This window comes from Bos indicus, chromosome 12 (assembly GCF_029378745.1).
Source record: "Bos indicus isolate NIAB-ARS_2022 breed Sahiwal x Tharparkar chromosome 12, NIAB-ARS_B.indTharparkar_mat_pri_1.0, whole genome shotgun sequence".
Taxonomy (NCBI): Eukaryota; Metazoa; Chordata; class Mammalia; order Artiodactyla; family Bovidae; genus Bos; species Bos indicus.
This window is the reverse complement of record NC_091771.1, coordinates 67458402-67477645: the sequence shown is the minus strand read 5'-3', so window position 1 is coordinate 67477645 and position 19244 is coordinate 67458402. Positions and strand designations below refer to the sequence as shown.

General features: G+C 44.2%; 1 protein-coding gene across 2 annotated transcripts in view; it reads right to left on the bottom strand.

The window, feature by feature from the left end:
* The window catches only part of GPC6 (glypican 6), a 1232201-nt gene extending 1213183 nt beyond the window's left edge, over positions 1–19018 (bottom strand). Inside the window, exon 1 of one of the 2 annotated variants that reach the window (XM_070800380.1) lies at positions 18199–19018. In XM_070800380.1, coding sequence (XP_070656481.1) covers positions 18199–18358 — 160 coding nt within the window. In that variant the 5' untranslated portion in view covers positions 18359–19018. The remainder of the gene's footprint in view (positions 1–18198) is intronic. The other variant, XM_019971626.2, reaches the window with a different exon arrangement.
* Positions 19019–19244: the final 226 nt, after the last annotated feature.

Genomic DNA, 19244 nt, shown 5'->3' with positions numbered 1-19244 from the left:
CATCAATTCTTCAGCACTCAGCCTTCTTTGGGAGAAGGCAATGGCACCCCACTCCAGTACTCTTGCCTGGAAAATTCCATGGGCAGAGGAGCCTGGTAGGCTGCAGTCCATGGGGTCACCAAGAGTCAGACAGGACTGAGCTACTTCATTTTCACTTTTCGCTTTCATGCATTGGAGCAGGAAATGGCAACCCACTCCAGTGTTCTTGCCTGGAGAATCCCAGGGACAGGGGAGCCTGGTAGGCTGCCGTCTATGGGGTCACACAGAGTCGGACAGGACTGAAGCGACTTAGCAGCTTAGCAGCAGCCTTCTTTATGGTCCAACTTTCACAATGGTACATGACTACTGGAAAAACCACAGCTTTGACTATACAGACTTTTGTTAGCGAAGTTATGTCTCTGCTTTTTAATACACTGTCTAGATCTGACATAGATTTACATCTAAGGAGAAAGCACCTTTTCATTTCATGCCTGAAGTTACCGTCTGCAGTAATTTTGGAGCCCAAGAAAATAAAATCTGTCACTGTTTCCACTTTTTCCCCATCTATTTGCCATGAAGTGATGGGACCAGATGCCCTGATCTTAGCTTTTCAAATGTTGAGTTTTAAGCCAGCTATTTTTTTTTTCAACAGTATGAATAAGCCTTGTTATGAGGTGTTAGCAAATGTAATAAGACACAGAAAGAAAATGAAATTTAGTGAAACTTTTTATTAGACAGAAATTTCTAGAAGGATGCTTAGAAGTACCCTAGAAGGATAGCTTGAGATTCTGAATGTCAAACAGATGGGGCTGAAATTTATCCTCAAGCCATTGGAGAACCAAAACTGACCTCTGATAGTTTTAAGTCAGGAGATCACAAAGTGTGATCCAGGAACCATCGGTATTACTTGGGCACTGGCCCCATCTCAGAGCTAACTAATACATGGGAAACTCCCAGCATGGAACCCAGCAGCCTGCATTTGAACACATCTCCTGGGTGATTTTGAGAACCACTGGTTTAAGCAAATTAAAATAATCAAGGCAATGTACCAGCTATATATCCTTCTGCTGGTGGCATGCGCAACAGAAACCAGTGAGAATGGCCTGAAAGAGAAGTTTCAGAGCCATTTCTGAGTAGAAGACCAGAAAGGAGAAATAAATGTTTTTGAAAGATTTCCTATTTGACATTTAACAGTACTTCAGGATCACCTTTTAACGTGCTATTAAAGCTTCTCTCTTAGAAGCTTATCATAAAAGGAAATTAAAAGTAACTAAGTCTCCGAATGGGGATTACAGCCTACTAGGCTTTCTCTCTCCTGAATAAGAAATAGATTCCTCATCACGATACGTGTGTCAGGAGGGAACTGGGATAAAAAAGAACTAACATTTACTGACGACTTCTCTCTCTCAGGCTGCTCACGTGCATTATGCCATTTAATCCTCACAAAAAAGTATTATGAGCCACACTATATTATTACCCTTTTTTACAGATAAGGATACTGGGGTTCAAAGAGGTAAGAAAAGTTTAAAATAATCAATTAGCAAACACAAAACAAGGAATTAAGTCCTTTTTTCCCATATGGTACCATTCCCTAGGAGGTCCAAAGATTCCAGTATAAACAAGGAATTCCTATTATTTCCATTTCAGTTGGTGTTTGAGGCATTCTTTGGAAATTGTTCATCTTGCTTATGTAATGGGGATGCCATTCTGAAAGTACTTAATTCAATTCAGTTTGCCCCTTAATCCATTGTTTTCTTACAAGCTTCCACCTGAGAGTGTATAGGAATCTATTACCTGACCTCTCTAGCAGACATACATCTCCAAACCCAAAGAGCTTGAGGTCCAGCCAGAAGAGAAAGGGTAGCAAACCCACTGGTCCAGAGGTCATGGGAAGAAAGGAGATGGAAAGATTTAATGGCTCCCCACAGGCTTCCCAGGTGGCTCAGAAGTAAAGAATCCACCCACCAATGCAGGAGACACAGGTTGGATCCCTGGGTCAGGAAGATCACCGGAAGGAGAAAATGGCAACACACTCCAGTATTCTTGCCTTGGGAATCCCGTGGACAGAAAAGCCGGGTGGGCTACAATCCATAGGGTCACAGAAGTCAGTCATAATTTAGCAACTAAACAGCAATAAGAATGGCTCCCCACATCTCCCAGTTTCTCCTCTCTGAGCTTTGCATCTAGAGGAGAGCCAAAGAAAAGAGAGATTTCTGGCTCAAGTTCTGCCTAGGACCCCAGGAAGAGATTGCCCAGCGGGCCACCTAAAGCTGACCTTAGAGTAAATGTGGAGCCACAGGGCCCTCAGAGGAAGGGCTGCACCCCTGCCCCAAACCTGGGGGACACAGGCCTGGCCCAGAAGTTCTCACAGTCCTCCCGGAGGCCCAGAAAGCAGCTGAGTGGTAAACCAGGAGGTAATCAAGCCTACAGGAGGGCCAAAGGCCAGGTGAAGGACAGGTCAGGGATTTAGGAGGCCTCTGGGGCCAGAATGGCCAATGTCAGGGTGAAGACTTCAGAAAAGAAGGCTACCAGGTCCTTCCCAAGTTGTATAAGATCAGATCACTGAACACACCAACCCCAGACATCAGCTGTGCAGGCCAGCAGGGCCCGGAGATGGGCAGAGCCCAAGGAAACTCTCCCTTCCCTCTCCTTTCCTGGGGAAGAATCACTCCCTTGTCACTCCCCAGGCCCATGGAAGACTGATTGGCTTTTCTGTTGTTCACTGTTTGACACACATGTACATACCCTTTATTAAGTGCCAGGCATTATGCTAAGAGCTTACCTGTTCATGCATGTAGTAGAATCATAACACTGAGACCGAGGAACTATTAAGTATATCCCTGTTCACTGATGACAAAACCAAGGCACAGAGAGGTTTAGAAAAAGGTCCAAGAAATAGAGCAAGAAGTCAAAGACAGACTCTGCTTAAGCACCAAAACAGAACAAGTTTCTCACGTGATTTACTGTTGCTCAGAAGAGCTAAACTGATCACACTGAACTTTATAAACTCAACCACTCTATAATTTTTCACGCATCATGTTGTCCAGCACATGGGAGATACTGAGGAAAACCAGGCGGGTCATGTGAGTGAAGCAACGAAGGAGGAGGAGGCAGAAAGGAACAGGAGGACAGAGGAAAGAAATCTCCTGCCTTTTCAAGTCAGAGTGGCAATGTGTCCATATTTTCAACTATCAATTCAGTTCAGTCGCTCAGTCATGTCCGACCCTTTGCAACCCCACAAATCGCAGCACGCCAGGCCTCCCTGTCCATCACCAACTCCCAGAGTTCACTCAGACTCACGTCCATCGAGTCAGTGAGGCCATCCAGCCATCTCATCCTCTGTCATCCCCTTCTCCTCCTGCCCCCAATCCCTCCCAGCATCAGAGTCTTTTCCAATGAGTCAACTCTTCGCATGAGGTGGCCAAAGTACTGGAGTTTCAGCTTCAGCATCATTCCTTCCAAAGAAATCCCAGGGCTGATCTCCTTCAGAATGGACTGGTTGGATCTCCTTGCAGTCCAAGGGACTCTCAAGAGTCTTCTCCAACACCACAGTTCAAAAGCATCTGGTGGCAACTCACATTCTTCCTACAGGTCCTCCAAAAGCTTATAAAACAGGTGAGTCCCTGGAAAGGGGAATGATGACTTAGCAGCCTAGCTGGTTTTCTCTAGTCTGGTTTCTCTTGTCTTCTCTTTTCTCTTTCCAGTGACCACTGCTTGGACCAAAGAGAAATCAAAAAACATCCCATTTCTCTAACATTTTTTTAATGGAAAATGTCCAATTTTGTGAAGTATTTTTCAGTGATGTTTAATGTTTTTCCCCAAAACCCACAAGACTGAAATACCACCCTTAGCTCAAACCTTAGCGTAAAAGTCTTTAAGTTCATTCTGCACGGAGCACATAGCTGCCCCTTGCGGAAACCCTTCACACCTCCCCCCCGTCACAGGAAGACAAAATGAAAACAAGGGCAGACTGGATATAATTCTAAAAATTAAATATATGGCCTCCAGAAATATACTGTCATTTTTAGGATCAAAAGGAATGAACTGAAAGTATAAGGGGTTTTCAAGGCTTTCTGGGGCCCCATTAATTATTTTTGCCCCTGCTGCTGCTGCTGCTGCTAAGTCGCTTCAGTCGCGTCCGACTCTGTGTGACCCCAGAGACGGCAGCCCACCAGGCTCCCCCGTCCCTGGGATTCTCCAGGCAAGAACACTGAGATATTACCAAACGGAGCCACTGCTAACACTGACATAATCTCGGCTCCCAGGGGGCAGTCTCATGAGACACGAGGCCCACCAAGGTGGCAGATGTATGGCACCAGCAATATATTTATCTGAGATCTGGTTCAGTTTTTAAAAATCTAACATGCTGCTGAATAGGTCCTAGGATACGGTATTTGTACAATGTAAAAAAAAAAAAGATTCTTTTGGGGGAGAGGAGAAAAAAAGAAGAGTGCTTTCAATGTTCAGTATCCTTTACATCTGCTGCTCAGCTGGAAACACTGTTAAAAGGCCATTAGGACCTTAAGGTAACAGACCTCGAAGGCTCTGAAAGCCAGGGAGCAATTTGCTGTTTGTGTGAGGATCAGCCCAGCCACTTCCTTTTCAAGGGCTGAAAACAGCTTCTGTCATGAGCCGTGAAAATCAATTCCACAGGAACCAGGCTGAAACGTGGCCGAAGGTGGCACACCTGCGGGCTGGCGCTACAGCAGAGCCTCCTTCTGGGCGTCCCTGGCACCTTCCAGAAGGAGGGGCTGGGCAGTCTGGGACTTCAGAAACCTCCAGGCTTCTCTCTTAGGACACCAGTCCTCTCTGATGCTTCACTGGGTTAAAATCCGAATTGCGTGTGGCCCAGAATGAAGATCGCTTCAGGGAGTGTTGACCTGGGAAAAGCCTACTCTGGCCTATTTGTATTCCATCTTTCTGTTTTTCCTGATGATAGTAATTTGGAAAAAGGCTCATTTTTTTCTGAAGAATACTGTTTCAAAGGCTTTCAACATAGAAGGCATTTTTATAACTTTTTTTTTTCAAGTACACATGATATTTTTGAAAATAAATATTTCAGAGGAATCACAATGGTTTTGTCAAGAGTTGTACCTGATAAACTCATGGTTAGAAAGGTTAAAACTCACTTTAAAATGCATGACAGTTTTTTCAGTTATCGGAAATTGTTAATTCCAGTTACAATATGCAACCTTGGTTACCACATAGAATTAAGACCATGATAACCTATATTTTTACATATAGTCAACCCTCTGTTAAACTGCAAACCTTTGTATAATTTACTAAGCATACGCTGGGTAAAAATAAATTGCCATTCTTAAATCATAGCAATTAGCTTATGTTTAGGCATATACCTTCTCACAATATTGAATTTATCTTTACAGTAATAACCCAGGCTGAGAAACTGACTCAAAGATAATTTGTTAAATTAATATGACAAAATGAAAAAGCATAATTTCATGGTTTTTTGCTGTGAATATCTGTTGCACCTAATGTATTATTTTAACTGGAATTTAAATGTGATTACATGTAATTTCTTGATTAAAATAGAAAAACATGTTTATACAATTTTGATATGTCTATTATACAAAACATATCATGAAGATCTCTGATTTTAAGAAATCCTCAAGTTATTTTTTCTAAAAAACAGAAGGTGGTAAGTGAAAAGAGATTATATGTATTAATTTTGTTATTGATGACATACAAGTTGCCATTTGCAACCTATTATATTCAATTGAAATTGACCTTTTATGAGAGCCATGTGGTAATGTAAGCAAAATGAATATATTCTTTATGGCAGTCATATAAAAAGATTGGCCTAAGGTTTTAACATAGTACTTAACCTCCTGGTGTCTGAATACCCCCAAGTCTGTGAAAAAATATTGTATAAGATAACCACATAATCAAATGAGTAGTAAAAGCACAATAAAAGCCTTTCACACATTAACACTTGATAATGTAAAAGTAACAGTCAACTATGTTCCCTAAATTCAGTACAAACAGGAGAGGCTGGAACAGATCAAGTAGGAATGCTCAGAATCCCTACATTTCAGGAATATTAACTGCTATTAATACTTCAGAATTAAAAATTATTTTCTAAATAGAGCTCCCATTATGTCAAAGATCACTTAAACTCCTCAAAATCATTTGTTAAAACTTCTGCTACAAAAAAAGAGAAAAAATCAAGTGATTTTAAATGTTATCATTTCTAAGTTTTAAAAACTCCCAGTTAGGATTTGGAATAACATAGGATAAGCAAACAGCTAAAGGACAATATTTTCTTACTTTCCCCCCCAAAAAATTAAGGCCCATCACTTACAAACATCTATACTAGCCAAAAGCATGGTGGCTTTTTTTCAAGTTCATTGCAAAAGTGCTATTGACTCTGTGCTATTCTGACCCATTAAGAAAATAATAATTGATAGTTACTCATCTCTTTTTTGGAAGACCTCAAAGTGCTTTTTTTACAGAGTGGCCTCCACTTCACTGCAACCTTGAATGGAAACACCCCTAGCTCCCTGAAATTCAGCAGAGGAGCACTGGCCTCTGCTAATCTCAGCTCTACCGGGGACACAAAAAGAGAAAGTCAATTTCTCAGGAAATCCGAGACGTAATAAGAAGCAAACACACTAGCCGATAAAGCCTACAGGACACAGGTGTGCATGCCCAGAATGCATTATGCTACGCCTTTAATTAAATGCATATAAAATGAAGAGTGACCAGCTCTAATGTAGTTTCCTTGTATCTGGAAGTCAGGAACAAATGGCTAAATCTGCACAGGAAAAGCAGCTCAAAGATGGAGAGATGGGGCTGGAATCACTCTTGACCAGAGATATCTTCTAAAAAGGACCCCAAAATGTGTCCTACTTATCACAGAAAGCTGACCACATTAGCTAAAAATAATAGGGATGCTACTGCGAAAGAAACTTAAATTGTCCTTCCCAGTTTCCCTTTCAAGCAATGTTGTGCTTTTCTTTTTACTCATGCAGAAACGCCTCAGTCAGCTGGGTGAAACCCGGTCTGCTCCAGGCACAGGTAATGAAGGTTTGAACTAATCCAGTCACTCGCTTTCCCTTGGTCCCCCTAGTGGCCAATATAGACATCTGGAAGAAGGCAGAGGAAATAGGGTGTGTGTGCAATTCGGAGCAGAGACGCTTTCTGGGTGGAGGTTCTTACCCAAGATCAAGGCAAAAAACAACGCAAAAGTATTGCCCAAATTGAACTGGCTACCCTGACCAAACAGAAAATAAAGTGTGTTTAAAACCACACTGAATGCACTCAGAGTATGGCTCCCAGACACTCCTCAAAAGATGGTGCCTGGACAGACAGTATCAACATCACCCGGGAACTTGCTAAAGATGTAAATTCCAGGCCCTGTTCCAGAACTACTGACTCAGAAACTTGGGGGGTAGGGCCCAGGCATTTGAGCTTAGCAAGCCCTCCAGTGATTCTGGTACTTGATAATGCGTATGAAGCACTGGCTCCAGATCACTGGCTCTCCTCCCGACATGTACATCAGAATTCCTTGGGAAATTTTAAAAAGGAGGAGATAGAGGGAGGGAGGGAGAATATCCTTCCCAGACCCCTTAAATCAGAATATCTGAAGATGAAGCCCAAGTGTAGGGTTTTGTTTTTTGTTTTTTTTTAATATCTCATATGATTCCAGGATAAGCCCTGGTTCTTTCCAACTGAAAAGAGCCAGTTGTTAAATTTTCTGGAATTTTGTGAGCTGGTTGCTAATCTGTTAGTGGCTCGAAATTGGCCATGGTGGGAACATTTAGACCACAAAAATTGGCAAATGCTACAAATCAGGTCTCCCTATACACTACCCTCTAGAGAGTCAATCGTTTTACATGCATCAGTTCGCCACTGGCCAGTGTTGAGAAATAGGTCTAAAGCAAGAATGCCAAATAATTAATTCAGGTAGTCTGAGTCATCCCTCTCAGTTTCTCCATTACCCCTCAACTCCTTGAGATTCTTATTAAGATTATAAAGATTAAGTAACCAATTTAGTGGCCATGAAAATGCAAAAGGCTATCAGCCCCTCTTACAGTATAACCGTGACTAGCTCAGACCAACAGCCACAGTCCTTTTCCTTTCTCTTCCAAGCAGGTATAAAGAGTAATATTCCATTATATAGACCTTCTTTCTCCATTCCGTTGATGGGCGTTTAGGTTGATTCCATGTCTTAGCTATTGTAAACAGTGCTGCTATGAACATTGAGGTGTACATGTTCAATCTTTTGACAAGACCATTTTACAAATGGTGTTTTACACTACCAATTTCATCACATTAAGAGCCATGTAATATCTATCACTCCTTTTGCACTATTAATACAAAATAATCAGTGGCTCAAGTTTAGTTTTATTTATTTATTTGGGCTTCCCAGGTGGTGCTAGTGGTAAAGAATCTGCCTGCCAATGCAGAAGACTTGGGTTTGGTCCCTGAGTTGGGAAGATCCCCTGGAGAAGGAAATGGCCTACCACTCCAGTATTCTTGCCTGGAGAATCCCATGAACAGAGGAGCCTGGCAGGCTATAGTCCATGGCGTCACAAAGGGTTGGACATGACTGAGCAACTAAACAAGTTCAGATCAACAGCCACAGTCCCTTTCTCTTCAAGCATGGGCACAGGAAGTAATTCTGGAATGAGAAGGGTGGGTAAATACACTGGGGACTTCCGGGGGCAGGCTGCCTCATCAATGTGGAGATGCGCGTGGGAAGGAATGGTCCCACTGTGTGCCTCAGCGCACTGTCCCGAGGCTTTGCTTCTTGGTACTCCAGTGGCCATCTTGTTTTCATCATGTAGCTGATGTGGATGATGAGGATGAGGATGGAAGGGTCAAAAGATGGGGAGAACCTGCGAGTGGGTCATACTGTTCATTTGCCACCTTCCACCCTAGAACTGCTCCATGGTGAGACTTCTTTGCATGTAAAAGAATGGCTCTCCTTGGTTGCGTGAACCAGTTGAGTCAGGATTTTCTGTGACCTGAAACCAAAAGTATCTTAAGGGACACAGATTATTTCAGGCTAGAGTTTCAATGGCTTGTCCTCTTTAAACCTTTTTAGTGGAACTTCTAAGTAGCAGAGCAGTTTTTAAAGCTTTTTTTTTTTTTTTTAATTTTACCTCTTCTTTGATGACATCATTCACCCTTTTGTCTGCCTCTTATCTTCATCTGTGCCCTCAGCTGCTCATGTGTTGGTACCGAAAATCGCTCCCTGGCTGTCCTCCTTCCATCTCCGAACTTTTCATGACCCCCTCTATTCCATCCTGTTTATACTTCTTGCCCGACCTAAAACAATACTCTCCTCATATGCCTTCATTGCCATGACTCTCAGATGATAATCTACTTTCTGCTGTACAAAGCCAAGGATGCCCAAAACTCCAAGCCCACCCTATCTGTTCAACATTACTTCTAACAAGCTCTTAATCAACCCTGCTGACTCTCTCCCACAAGCTGTATTTTGCTCGCCTGCTTAACCCCAACCCTAATGGCTTCTTTCAGGGCCCTCTGTCAAAGGTGACCCATTCTTCAAGGTTCCTCTGATGGTAAATTCTACACGTCAACTAAACCAGCCTAAGGAAGACCCAGATAAGTAGCAAAACATCATTTCTGGGTGTGTCTGTGAGGGTGTTTCTGGAAGAGAATAGCACTTGATTCAGCAGACTGAGTGACCAATGTGGGCAGGCATCAGCCAATCGCTTGATCTCCTAAATGGAACAAAATGGCAGAGGAATGGTAAATCCTCTCTCTCTTCTTGAGCTAGGATGCCCACATATTCCTGCCCATGGACAACAGAGCTCCAGGTCCTTGGAACTTTTGATTCAGACTGAACTATCCCACCTGCTTTCATGGGTAGTCAGTTTGCAGACAGTATACTGTGGGGCTTAGCCTATGTAACTACATGAGCCTACTCCTATAATAAATCTCCTCTTCTATATCCCTAATTATCTATCTATCTAATAAATCTCCCATATATTTACATATGAGATATACATTCTTGGTTCTGTTCCTCTGGAGAACCCTGACTAAAACACTCCCAATAAAATTTTACCTCCTCCCTTCAGCAAGGTCAAAGAAATCTCTTTCTGATATGATTCTTATTATTACAGTCAGTCACGTAATTTGGCACTTAAGCCATAGACCGTTTAATCTTAGGCAATGAAGTAACCATTTTTTTTAATAAATGTATTTATTTTTTAATTGAACGATAATTGCTTTACAGAATTTTGTTGTTCTCTGTCAACATCAACATGAATCAGCCATAGGTGTACCTATGTCCCCTGTAACAATTTAATATATTCTTCCTCTTGCTGCTGCTGCTTTGTCGCTTCAGTTGTGTCTGACTCTGTGCAACCCTATGGACTGCAGCCTTCCAGGCTCCTCTATCCATGGGGATTCTCTAGGCAAGAGTACTAGAGTGGGTTGCCGTGCCCTCCTCCAGGGGATCTTCCTGACCCAGGGATGGAACCCGGGTCTCCTGCATTGCAGGCAGATTCTTTACCCTTGAGCCACCAGGGAAACCCATTTTTCATCTTGGTGAAAATTTTTAAAACATACATTTTTACATTTTACACTGTATAAAAAACATACATTTTTTACTCGAATTTCAAAATGAACACAGCTGATGACATATATTTTGATACTTTCTGAGAGTTAATAAAGTGCCTCTATTTAGGAAATCTTTTCCTCTCAGTGACCCTAAAACTCCTAACAGTCCTCTTCTGGTTTTATGATATTCTGTTGCCATTAAAAGGTACACATGAACTGTGTCAAAGTATTTATATTGACTTGTTAATTTGATAAACATTTCTGGGACACATAATTCTCTCTTTCAACCTCTATCTCACACACACACATTCACTGTCAGACACATAGTAGATGCTCAATAAATAACTGTGGACTGATCGATGGTTTGGGTGGTATCAATTTTACCTCCTAAATACTTCTCGAACCCTTCCACTTCCTGCCTCTCCCACAGTCACCACTCTGGTTCACGCTGACATCTCTCCTCTTCCTGTATCTGCCTTTGGCTCTCGTCCAATCAGTTCTCTACAAAGCAACCACACTAACACTCAAAACCATGTCCCATCCTAATTAAAACACTTCAACAGCTTCTCACTGCTCTGGGTTAAAGGCCTTATTCACAGTAGTGAGTTGAACAGATTACAATGCTGGTCAAGGAAAGAGACAGGGCCAAGAGAGGGCAGCTGACAGAACAAGCTTTATTTGGGAGGCACTTGGACAGGTTGCAATAAGGAGAAGTCCCTCAGAGCTGAGCACTTCCACAGGTATCAGAGAGTACCCTGCAAGGAAGAGGAAGCACTGAAATATCCTGCCAGACAAAGGGGATGAGGTCTCTGGGCAATGGTGCTCAGCCATAGGGTGTTGAGGGCGCAGCTGCTTAGAGTCTTTTATAGGCCCAGGGTACACAAAATAGGGAGGTTCTATATAGTTTAAACAGAGAAGGCAACAGCACCCCACTCTAGTGTTCTTGCCTGGAAAATCCCATGGACGGAGGAGCCTGGAAGGCTGCAGTCCATGGGGTCGCTGAGGGTCAGACAAGACTGAGCGACTTCACTTTCACTTTTCACTTTCATGCATTGGAGAAGGAAATGGCAACACACTCCAGTGTTCTTTCCAGGAGAATCCCAGGAACGGGGGAGCCTGGTGGGCTACCATCTATGGGGTCACATAGATTCAGACATGACTAAAGTGACTTAGCAGCAGCAGCATATAGTTTAAAATCTGCTTCTTTGAGCTATAAACAGTTGACTTTAGCCCACAGGTTTTAGCACTAAGGGTCCATGTCTGTGCCAAAAAAAGTAAATGTTTGGTCAATGTGCTTGGGCCATCTTGGATCACAAGTCACCAACCCAGTCCTGGGCTTCCCTGGTGGCTCAGATGGTCAAGAATACACCAGCCAATGCAGGAGATGCAGGTTCAATCCCTGGGTTGGGAAGATCCCCCAGAGTAGGGCATAGCAACCCACTGTAGAGTATTCTCGCCTGGAGAATTCCATGGACAGAGGAGACTGGTGGGCCAGAGCCACAAGGTCGCCAAGAGTCGGACACGACTGAGCAACTAACACTTTGACTTCTTCAGGCTCTTCTCCCAAGGCTCTCATACCCTTTGCCCCTTCAACGGCTGTTTCCCCAGGTTCGGGGCCTTCTTACCACACAGGAAATGTGTGTTCCCTCTGCCCCCTCTGACTCTGTATTCAGGCTTCAGAGCCCATTACTCTTCCTCAAGGAGGCATTTCCATAACCCTGTGATCAGAGGACACGGTCCTATTAAATGCTTTCCCAGAGTCAGGTACCCCAGCGCTGTGTACTCATCTCGCCCATTCACTGCTAAAGGTGCCCTGAATTTCTGCTTCCCTGCTGGGATTAAAACTCCCTGGGGCCCTACAGCCAGCACCACACAGTGACTTACACATAGTAGGCAAACAAGAACTATTTATTAGAGAAATAAAAAACAAATGCCTAAAAGAGATGAAGAATAGGTTGTAATAGTAATCAATAGCCTGGATAATGTGTAAATGTGGAGTCGAATTTCTACTTTTCCTTGTTACTAACTGTGCATTTGTCTAAAAATATTTTTCATCCTGGGTTTTCAAAACTCTTAAATATGTCCATCCAGGAGTATTAGAGTTTTTAAACCTTCACCAAAGAATTAGTACTATGAAATCCTTTATTTACAAACACACCATCCCAAGGAGTCAACTACACTATCATACGCTCTCATGTAAGTCACTAAAAACTGAATACTGGAGAAGACTATGAAACTATTTAAAGTCTCATTATGCACCAGCTAAAGAATTTGAGAGAGCAGAATTTGGTCTGCAAAATGATATAAGCACCAGTTTGAAATAATAATTTTTCCTGTTTATACAGGCAAGACAACTCCAAGTCACCTTGCTGGCCTTACTAGAAGCCTTCAGAGAGATATGAATTAAGGAGGAAAAAAACAGTCTTATTTATGATTTTACTTTTGTGAGTCTGAATATATTAAGATTAAGCTAATGAATTATTTTATCAATAATTTCTTTACTGCAGTTTTTATCCTAAACTCATATTTCTATAAAAATCTTGTGACTGAATGGTATGTCACTTTGGTTTAAAAAGACTCAATAATTTTATATTCTGTTAAGTGTTCATAATACCCATAACTGCAAAAGAACAGTAGTCACCCTCTCACATAAGTTATAATGCAATGCTTATACTACAATATTCTAAAGAACATCTCACTGTACATTTTAAACCACTTTTGATAGTGGCCTACATTTCTGCTCACAAGCTATTACGACGTGGCACAGTTAAAAGATGTGAGTTTTATGTAAAAAAGTGTATCAGTCAACTCAAATGAACTCTTATTCTCAGTGATGACATATCATCTTCTAATTAAATCAGCTAAGATAACTCTGTTTGCAAGGATCATTCTAAAATTAATTCCCAAATCAAAAGTCTAACAAGTGGTACTCCTAATAGCCCAGACTTTAGATTGCTTTGATACCTGGAATTAATGTGAATCTTTCAGTAATCTAGTGACTTGACAAATCATAAAAAAACCATTTGAAGTTCCACTAATTCATTTATACTTCACACTGTTCTTCGAAAGGATCTTAAAGACATCATCTAACGAAACAGGGCGCTAGGAAATCAGAACTCTTTGAAGAAGGCGGTTAAATGGAAATTAAATTATTTATCCCTAACTAGGAGATTTAAAGAGTAAGACTTACCAAACACTGTTTTTTCATTTACGTTAATGTGATATCTACATGTAAATTGAAAAAAGAGTTGGGTTAACAGCAAATGTATTAAAGAAGTTGGTTTGCTGGTGAGCAGAGGAAGGGCAGGCTTATTCCCTGGGAAGCCCACCAAAAAAAGGAAGGAACTGCTGGACCCAGGCCAGGTAAGATTCTGAAATTTGAAAATGATAAAGAAGGACTAAAACAATCAAAGTCCCTGGAATATTAGAGAATTTTTTTTTTTTACTTTAGATTTTTGAGATTTTCACATTTTTGAGATAAGCTGATATCAAAGAGACAGGAGAGAATTTTCATGCTTTCTTAATATCTAGGTATAGCCTGACTCATAGGAAAAAGTTGGCAGAGTAAATTATTGAGAACAGTGTTAGTTATATCCCCCCCACTAATTTTTGGAGATAAGCTTCCCTCCTCCTTCTACCCTCATGATAATTTCCTATAGTAAGTTTTTTTGGACTAACCCATTATTCAGAAAGTAGGCCCAGTATATTGAAAAAAACACCCGACACATGTTTTTACTTTCTATCTTTTATAAAACCACATCTATACAATGATCAGCAAAATGCACAAATACACAGACAATTTAGTGGTGGAAGCATAGCCAATTCCAGAGAACATAAAACCCAAATTCAAAGTGAGTTTGAAAAATTGTAGGTGTTGCAAGTAAATAGAAAAATTCTCAGCTTGAACTGTGAGTGAATGCATATGATGATTGAGAATACCAGGCTATGTAGGTATTAGATGAGAATAGAATTGATTTTACATGCATTCATTCAACAAATACAACATGGCAGTGGGCAAGATAAAGTGTATATACTCCAGCGCCTGAGATCAGAGTGCCTGCATTTGAGTTCTAGGCTCCTGGCTTTCTAGCTGAGTCATCCTCAGGCAAGTTAATTATCTGTTGCTCAGTCTTTCCATCTTTAAAATGGGGATAATGATAGTATCTAAGTTACTAGAAAAAGTCAATCAGGCAATGTTTAATGTTTTCAAAGTAGGTAATGTTGTACACAGTAGGTGCTGGACACAGTAATTCCTACATAAGGGAATGTTAAGTAAAGTTACATTAGATAAACGAAAAACATTAACATGAGCCAATAAATTATCACTAGTCAGCAACACACGCATATTATAATTAATGACTCCAAAAAGGCTCAAAGCATAAAACAGAGGTTCCATAAGCATAAAACAACATCCCCTGAATTGCCCAGCCTTTTAAGCAGATGCTCTTTTCAGCTGTGAGTTCCTTTACAAGTTTGGAGCCATCAGTATGACTTGGATTGGAAAACAAGATAACATTACTGGTGCTGGAAGAAAAACCGGCATGTTTCATGCTGACCTTTGATCAGAATAACAGTCCTAACAAAGAACTCGATGATACATGGCTCAATATCTTCCCAGTAGACAGAAGAGAAAATAAGCACATTTTGAAGGTTTTTGACTAGATATCTGGAAACGTTCGGATACCACAAAAATTACTAAATATCAGAATGGATTGCTGAGAGGGGCTCAAGAGTCTACTCCTTTGGAGGTCTTTCAAACAAGGACAGATAGTCTATCTGATCTGCCTGGGATGGTTTAAAATCAGGGCTGAGTGAAGATTAATGGTACAAGCTGCCCCTTGAAGGCCTCCTCTTTCCCAACCACTCTCTGAGAGTCGAACTTTATATATGACCCATCACAGCCCCTCATCTGTTGAGTTTGAAGAATTCCCTTTTATCCTAGAATAGAAAAGGGCAACACTATTTCACAATTGTGAGTTCTGAGTAAAACTTTAATAATGTCATGATGAGACATAATGTCCTCATTACTTTTCAGTTATTTTACCAGGCAAGCTACCTGCAAATATCTTTCAATTAGAAACAGCTCTCATGAACCTGAAATTTGAACAGCAGTTCCTTTAAATTCATGTTCCCTGGCAGACTAACAGCACATGCTGTTTCTCAAGCAACCCATTAAAAGTCCAAACAAGGCAAAGGATAAGGACTTGAAGGGAAGGATAACTGCCATATACTAGATAATTAAAAGTAAATAGTATCAGGAACTAGGGAGGAGAACGAAAGTGGGTTCGTTTAATAATAGGACACAGATGATTCTTCCAACAGCAATAGGTAGACTGAGTGAAATTTACCTCGAAAAAATGTTGATCCGTAATACACAGGTACCTTTCATCTCTTTTGTTTTTCCTATCAGATGTGCCTCTGACCCCCCAATGACCTATAGCTTGAGTACCAAAGGGTACCAAAGGACAGGAAGCTTTATGCAAAGTCAACAGTCCCCTTAGTCCTAGAAAGAGAATTTAACAGAAAGTGCACACATTTTAGAAATTCATAGCTAATTAACAAGCCCTGTAATTGTCAAGGTGGGGATAGAAAAGGGGGGGAAAAAATCTCTGTAGCTAAAAATCTACTAAAGGATTTATTTCAACCACTGGGAATGTTTCAGAAAAGTCAATGGTGCCTACAGAAATCATATACACAGAAAACCTTCCCTTTGATATTAAGGAGATTTGCATCGTGGTAAAGACCTGTAGTCTCCTGAAAGCCTCACAATTCATTAAATAATACAGAAGCAATTTAAAAATACTTAACTATTTTCTTCTTGGAGATACCTTTTCTGAAATCACGTTGGGAAATACATGTGTGTTTAAAAGACATAGTTTGAAAAAACCCAGATTAGTGGAGAAAAAGTTCCCAGAAAAAAGTGATCCATATTCTAAACCTTTAAAAAGTTGAATTCCCTGAGATTGGGGGAGGGAAAAAAAGGCATAGCTGATCCTTATCAATTAATTAAAAAGAATGAAATAACAGTAGACAAAGGGGAAGGAGAGTTAAGAAACTTAAGGATCTGTGGGGGCAGTCGCTCTCTACGCATTGATTAACAAATTAAGGAGCTCTGGAAAAGCGAGATGAAGTGACAGAGAGAAAAGTGGTCTTGTAATTCACCACAGGTTCCGCCTGCGACTCACCAGAGGCTGCCTAAGGCTCAGAATTGAAAACCTCTCCCTGTATATAATGCTCCGCGCTGTTAGCGTGATGTATAAGCTGTTGTGTTGTTGGTTTTTTTTTTTTTCCCCCAGTGCTACATTTCTAGAAACGTGCTCATTCCGGGATAAGTAAAAACCCTCACTTGTAGAGTTTGTGCATCAACCATAAAACGGCAATCCCACTACGTATCGAAACCGTGGTGTTTTACCATCACTGCAAAACGCACAGTAGAGACCAGCTCCTGGGCAAAACGCAGAGAGGCTGGTGGAAATCCAGGGTTCTGACTCGACCATCTGAGGGGCACTGAGGACTTCGGCTGCCGGGTTTGAGCAGCCCGCGCCCTCGCAGCATCCCCTGGCCCCTCTCAGCTCCGCGCTCCCGCAGCCAGGGGATTACCTCTCCCTAACACGTTTCATTCACAGAGCCCCCGAGATGCTCGGGTTCGGTTGGAGCTAAGAGCCGGAAAACATGCACCCAGGCGACCGCGCAAGTGGTCGGAAACCGAGCCCTCCCCACACGCCGGCGCCCGACCCAGGGGTTGGGGGTTCTCGAAGGAGAAACACCCGTGGCCGGGGGACGCGGGGTCCGAGGAGACCTCCGGGACGCATCCGCTAGCGAGCCACCCGCTGAAGTTAGCTCCCCGGAGCAGGCTGGCGAGGCCGCGCTCCGGACGGGGTGCCGCGCGGGGCGGCAGGGCTGTGCCTAGGACCGCGAGTGACCAACCGCGATCGGGGGAGCCCTGAGGAGCCGGAACGGCAAAGCCCGCCCCAAATCTGAAACCGGCAGCCCGCGAACTCCCCAGACCCGCCCGGAGCCGCCGACGTCGGAGGCCGAGTCCCGGGGTGGAAGGGGTGGGGGGTGTCCCCCACCCCCAGCCCCGCTCGCCCGCCCGCCCCCGGCCCGGGCGCCGGGCGCTCTGCCTCCCCGGAGGGCAGGAGCTAGGGGCCGGGGAGCCCTCCGCGTCTCTCCACCGCCCCCGCCGGCGCGAGGGCGGGAGCGGAGAAGGCGCCACTCTGACGGTGGCGCTGGGCAAACTGCGGCCGCAGTTCTTCCAAGTTTGCCTGAGCGAGCGGCGCGGGGTGGGCGCCCGACTCGGCGTGCCGCCCTCGCGCCGCGGCCGCCCCCGGGGGTCCCGGGCTCCCCGGCCCGCTCGGCCAGAGCCAACGACGAAGAGGAGCGCGAGGGCGCGGGAGCCGGGCGCGGGAGGGAGGGAGGGAAGGAGGGCGCTCCCGCGTGTGCACACACAATGAGGCAGCCGGAGACGCACACCTTCCCCCCCTCAGCTGGAGAAGCCGCCCCGAGCATCCGCCGCCCGGCACGGAGGCGCGGCGGCCCGGAGAGCCCCCCGGCAGAAAGTGAACACCACAACTCAGCAACAGGGGGAAGGCGGAGGGCTTCCGGCGGCCCGGGGGACGGGCGGCCGCCGAGGGCTGCAGCCGGCCCGGGCCGCGCGCCCGCGCTTACCTGCGATCTCCTGGTAGGGGATGTCCGCCAGGCTGAATCCCTTGGCACCGTACGCCTGGCGGACCTCGCCGCAGCTCCGAGCCTTCACCTCCGCCCGGGCCGGGAGGGACAGCAGCAGCCCGGAGAGGGGAAGAATCACAGCCCCGATCCAAGAAGGCATGGTGCAACATGCAAATCCAGCTCGGTGAACCCCGGGACCCGTGCGCTCTTCACCTTGCCCCTCCAGCCGAAAGCCCGCCAGAGCCGGCGGCGCGCTCCTCGCAGCTGCCCAGCGTCACCCCCTTCCGCCAGCCGAGGGGACGAGCCGCGCAGCCCTCTGGACTGCGCTCAGCAAACTTTTATAAGCCTGATGGAGGATGGCAAAGCCAACCGGGGCTGGCTGAGAAAGCAGCCGCCTCGCTCCACTAGTCCCCCAGACCGAAAACAGTGCAATAAAAACGAGGAAAAGAAGGAAAAGAAATGTTTCAAAAAACCACCATAGGGGTTGAACGCTGCGATCCGAGTTCCGAGCCGCAAGAATCCTAGCGCGCGGCGAGCTCGGCTAGCAGGAGTGTGCGGCGAAGGTGGAGACGCGCGCCGGCTCTCCCGGGAGGGAGATGGACAGGCGACCGCGAGGGTGTGCGCGCGCGAGTGTGTGTCGGTGTGAGCGCGGGGTTCTCGGGGACGTGTGTGCGTGGAGGTATGTGTTGGGGATATACGAGATCCAGGGGAAACCTCAGCTTCGCACAGGCTGAGGGAGCCTGTGAGAGTCCTCCTGAAATAGGAAGAGAGAAATCCTGGAGACAGACGCTGGGAGGCTGGGAGGCTAGAGGGAAGGAGAAAGGAGGGGAGGGAGAGAAACGTGCTACACATTGCACAGCCGAAATTCAGAGGCAGAGTCGAAGGCAAAACCTGGACTGGATTTCTTTCTAATCGGCAGCAAAAGGGGGATAAAAGGGAAGCGTTCCTCTTTTCTTCATTGGTTGCACATCCTTCGTACTCACCCGAAATGCTACTTTTAAATACCATAACGAAGTCATCTAGAAAGACAAAGTATTTTAAGTCAT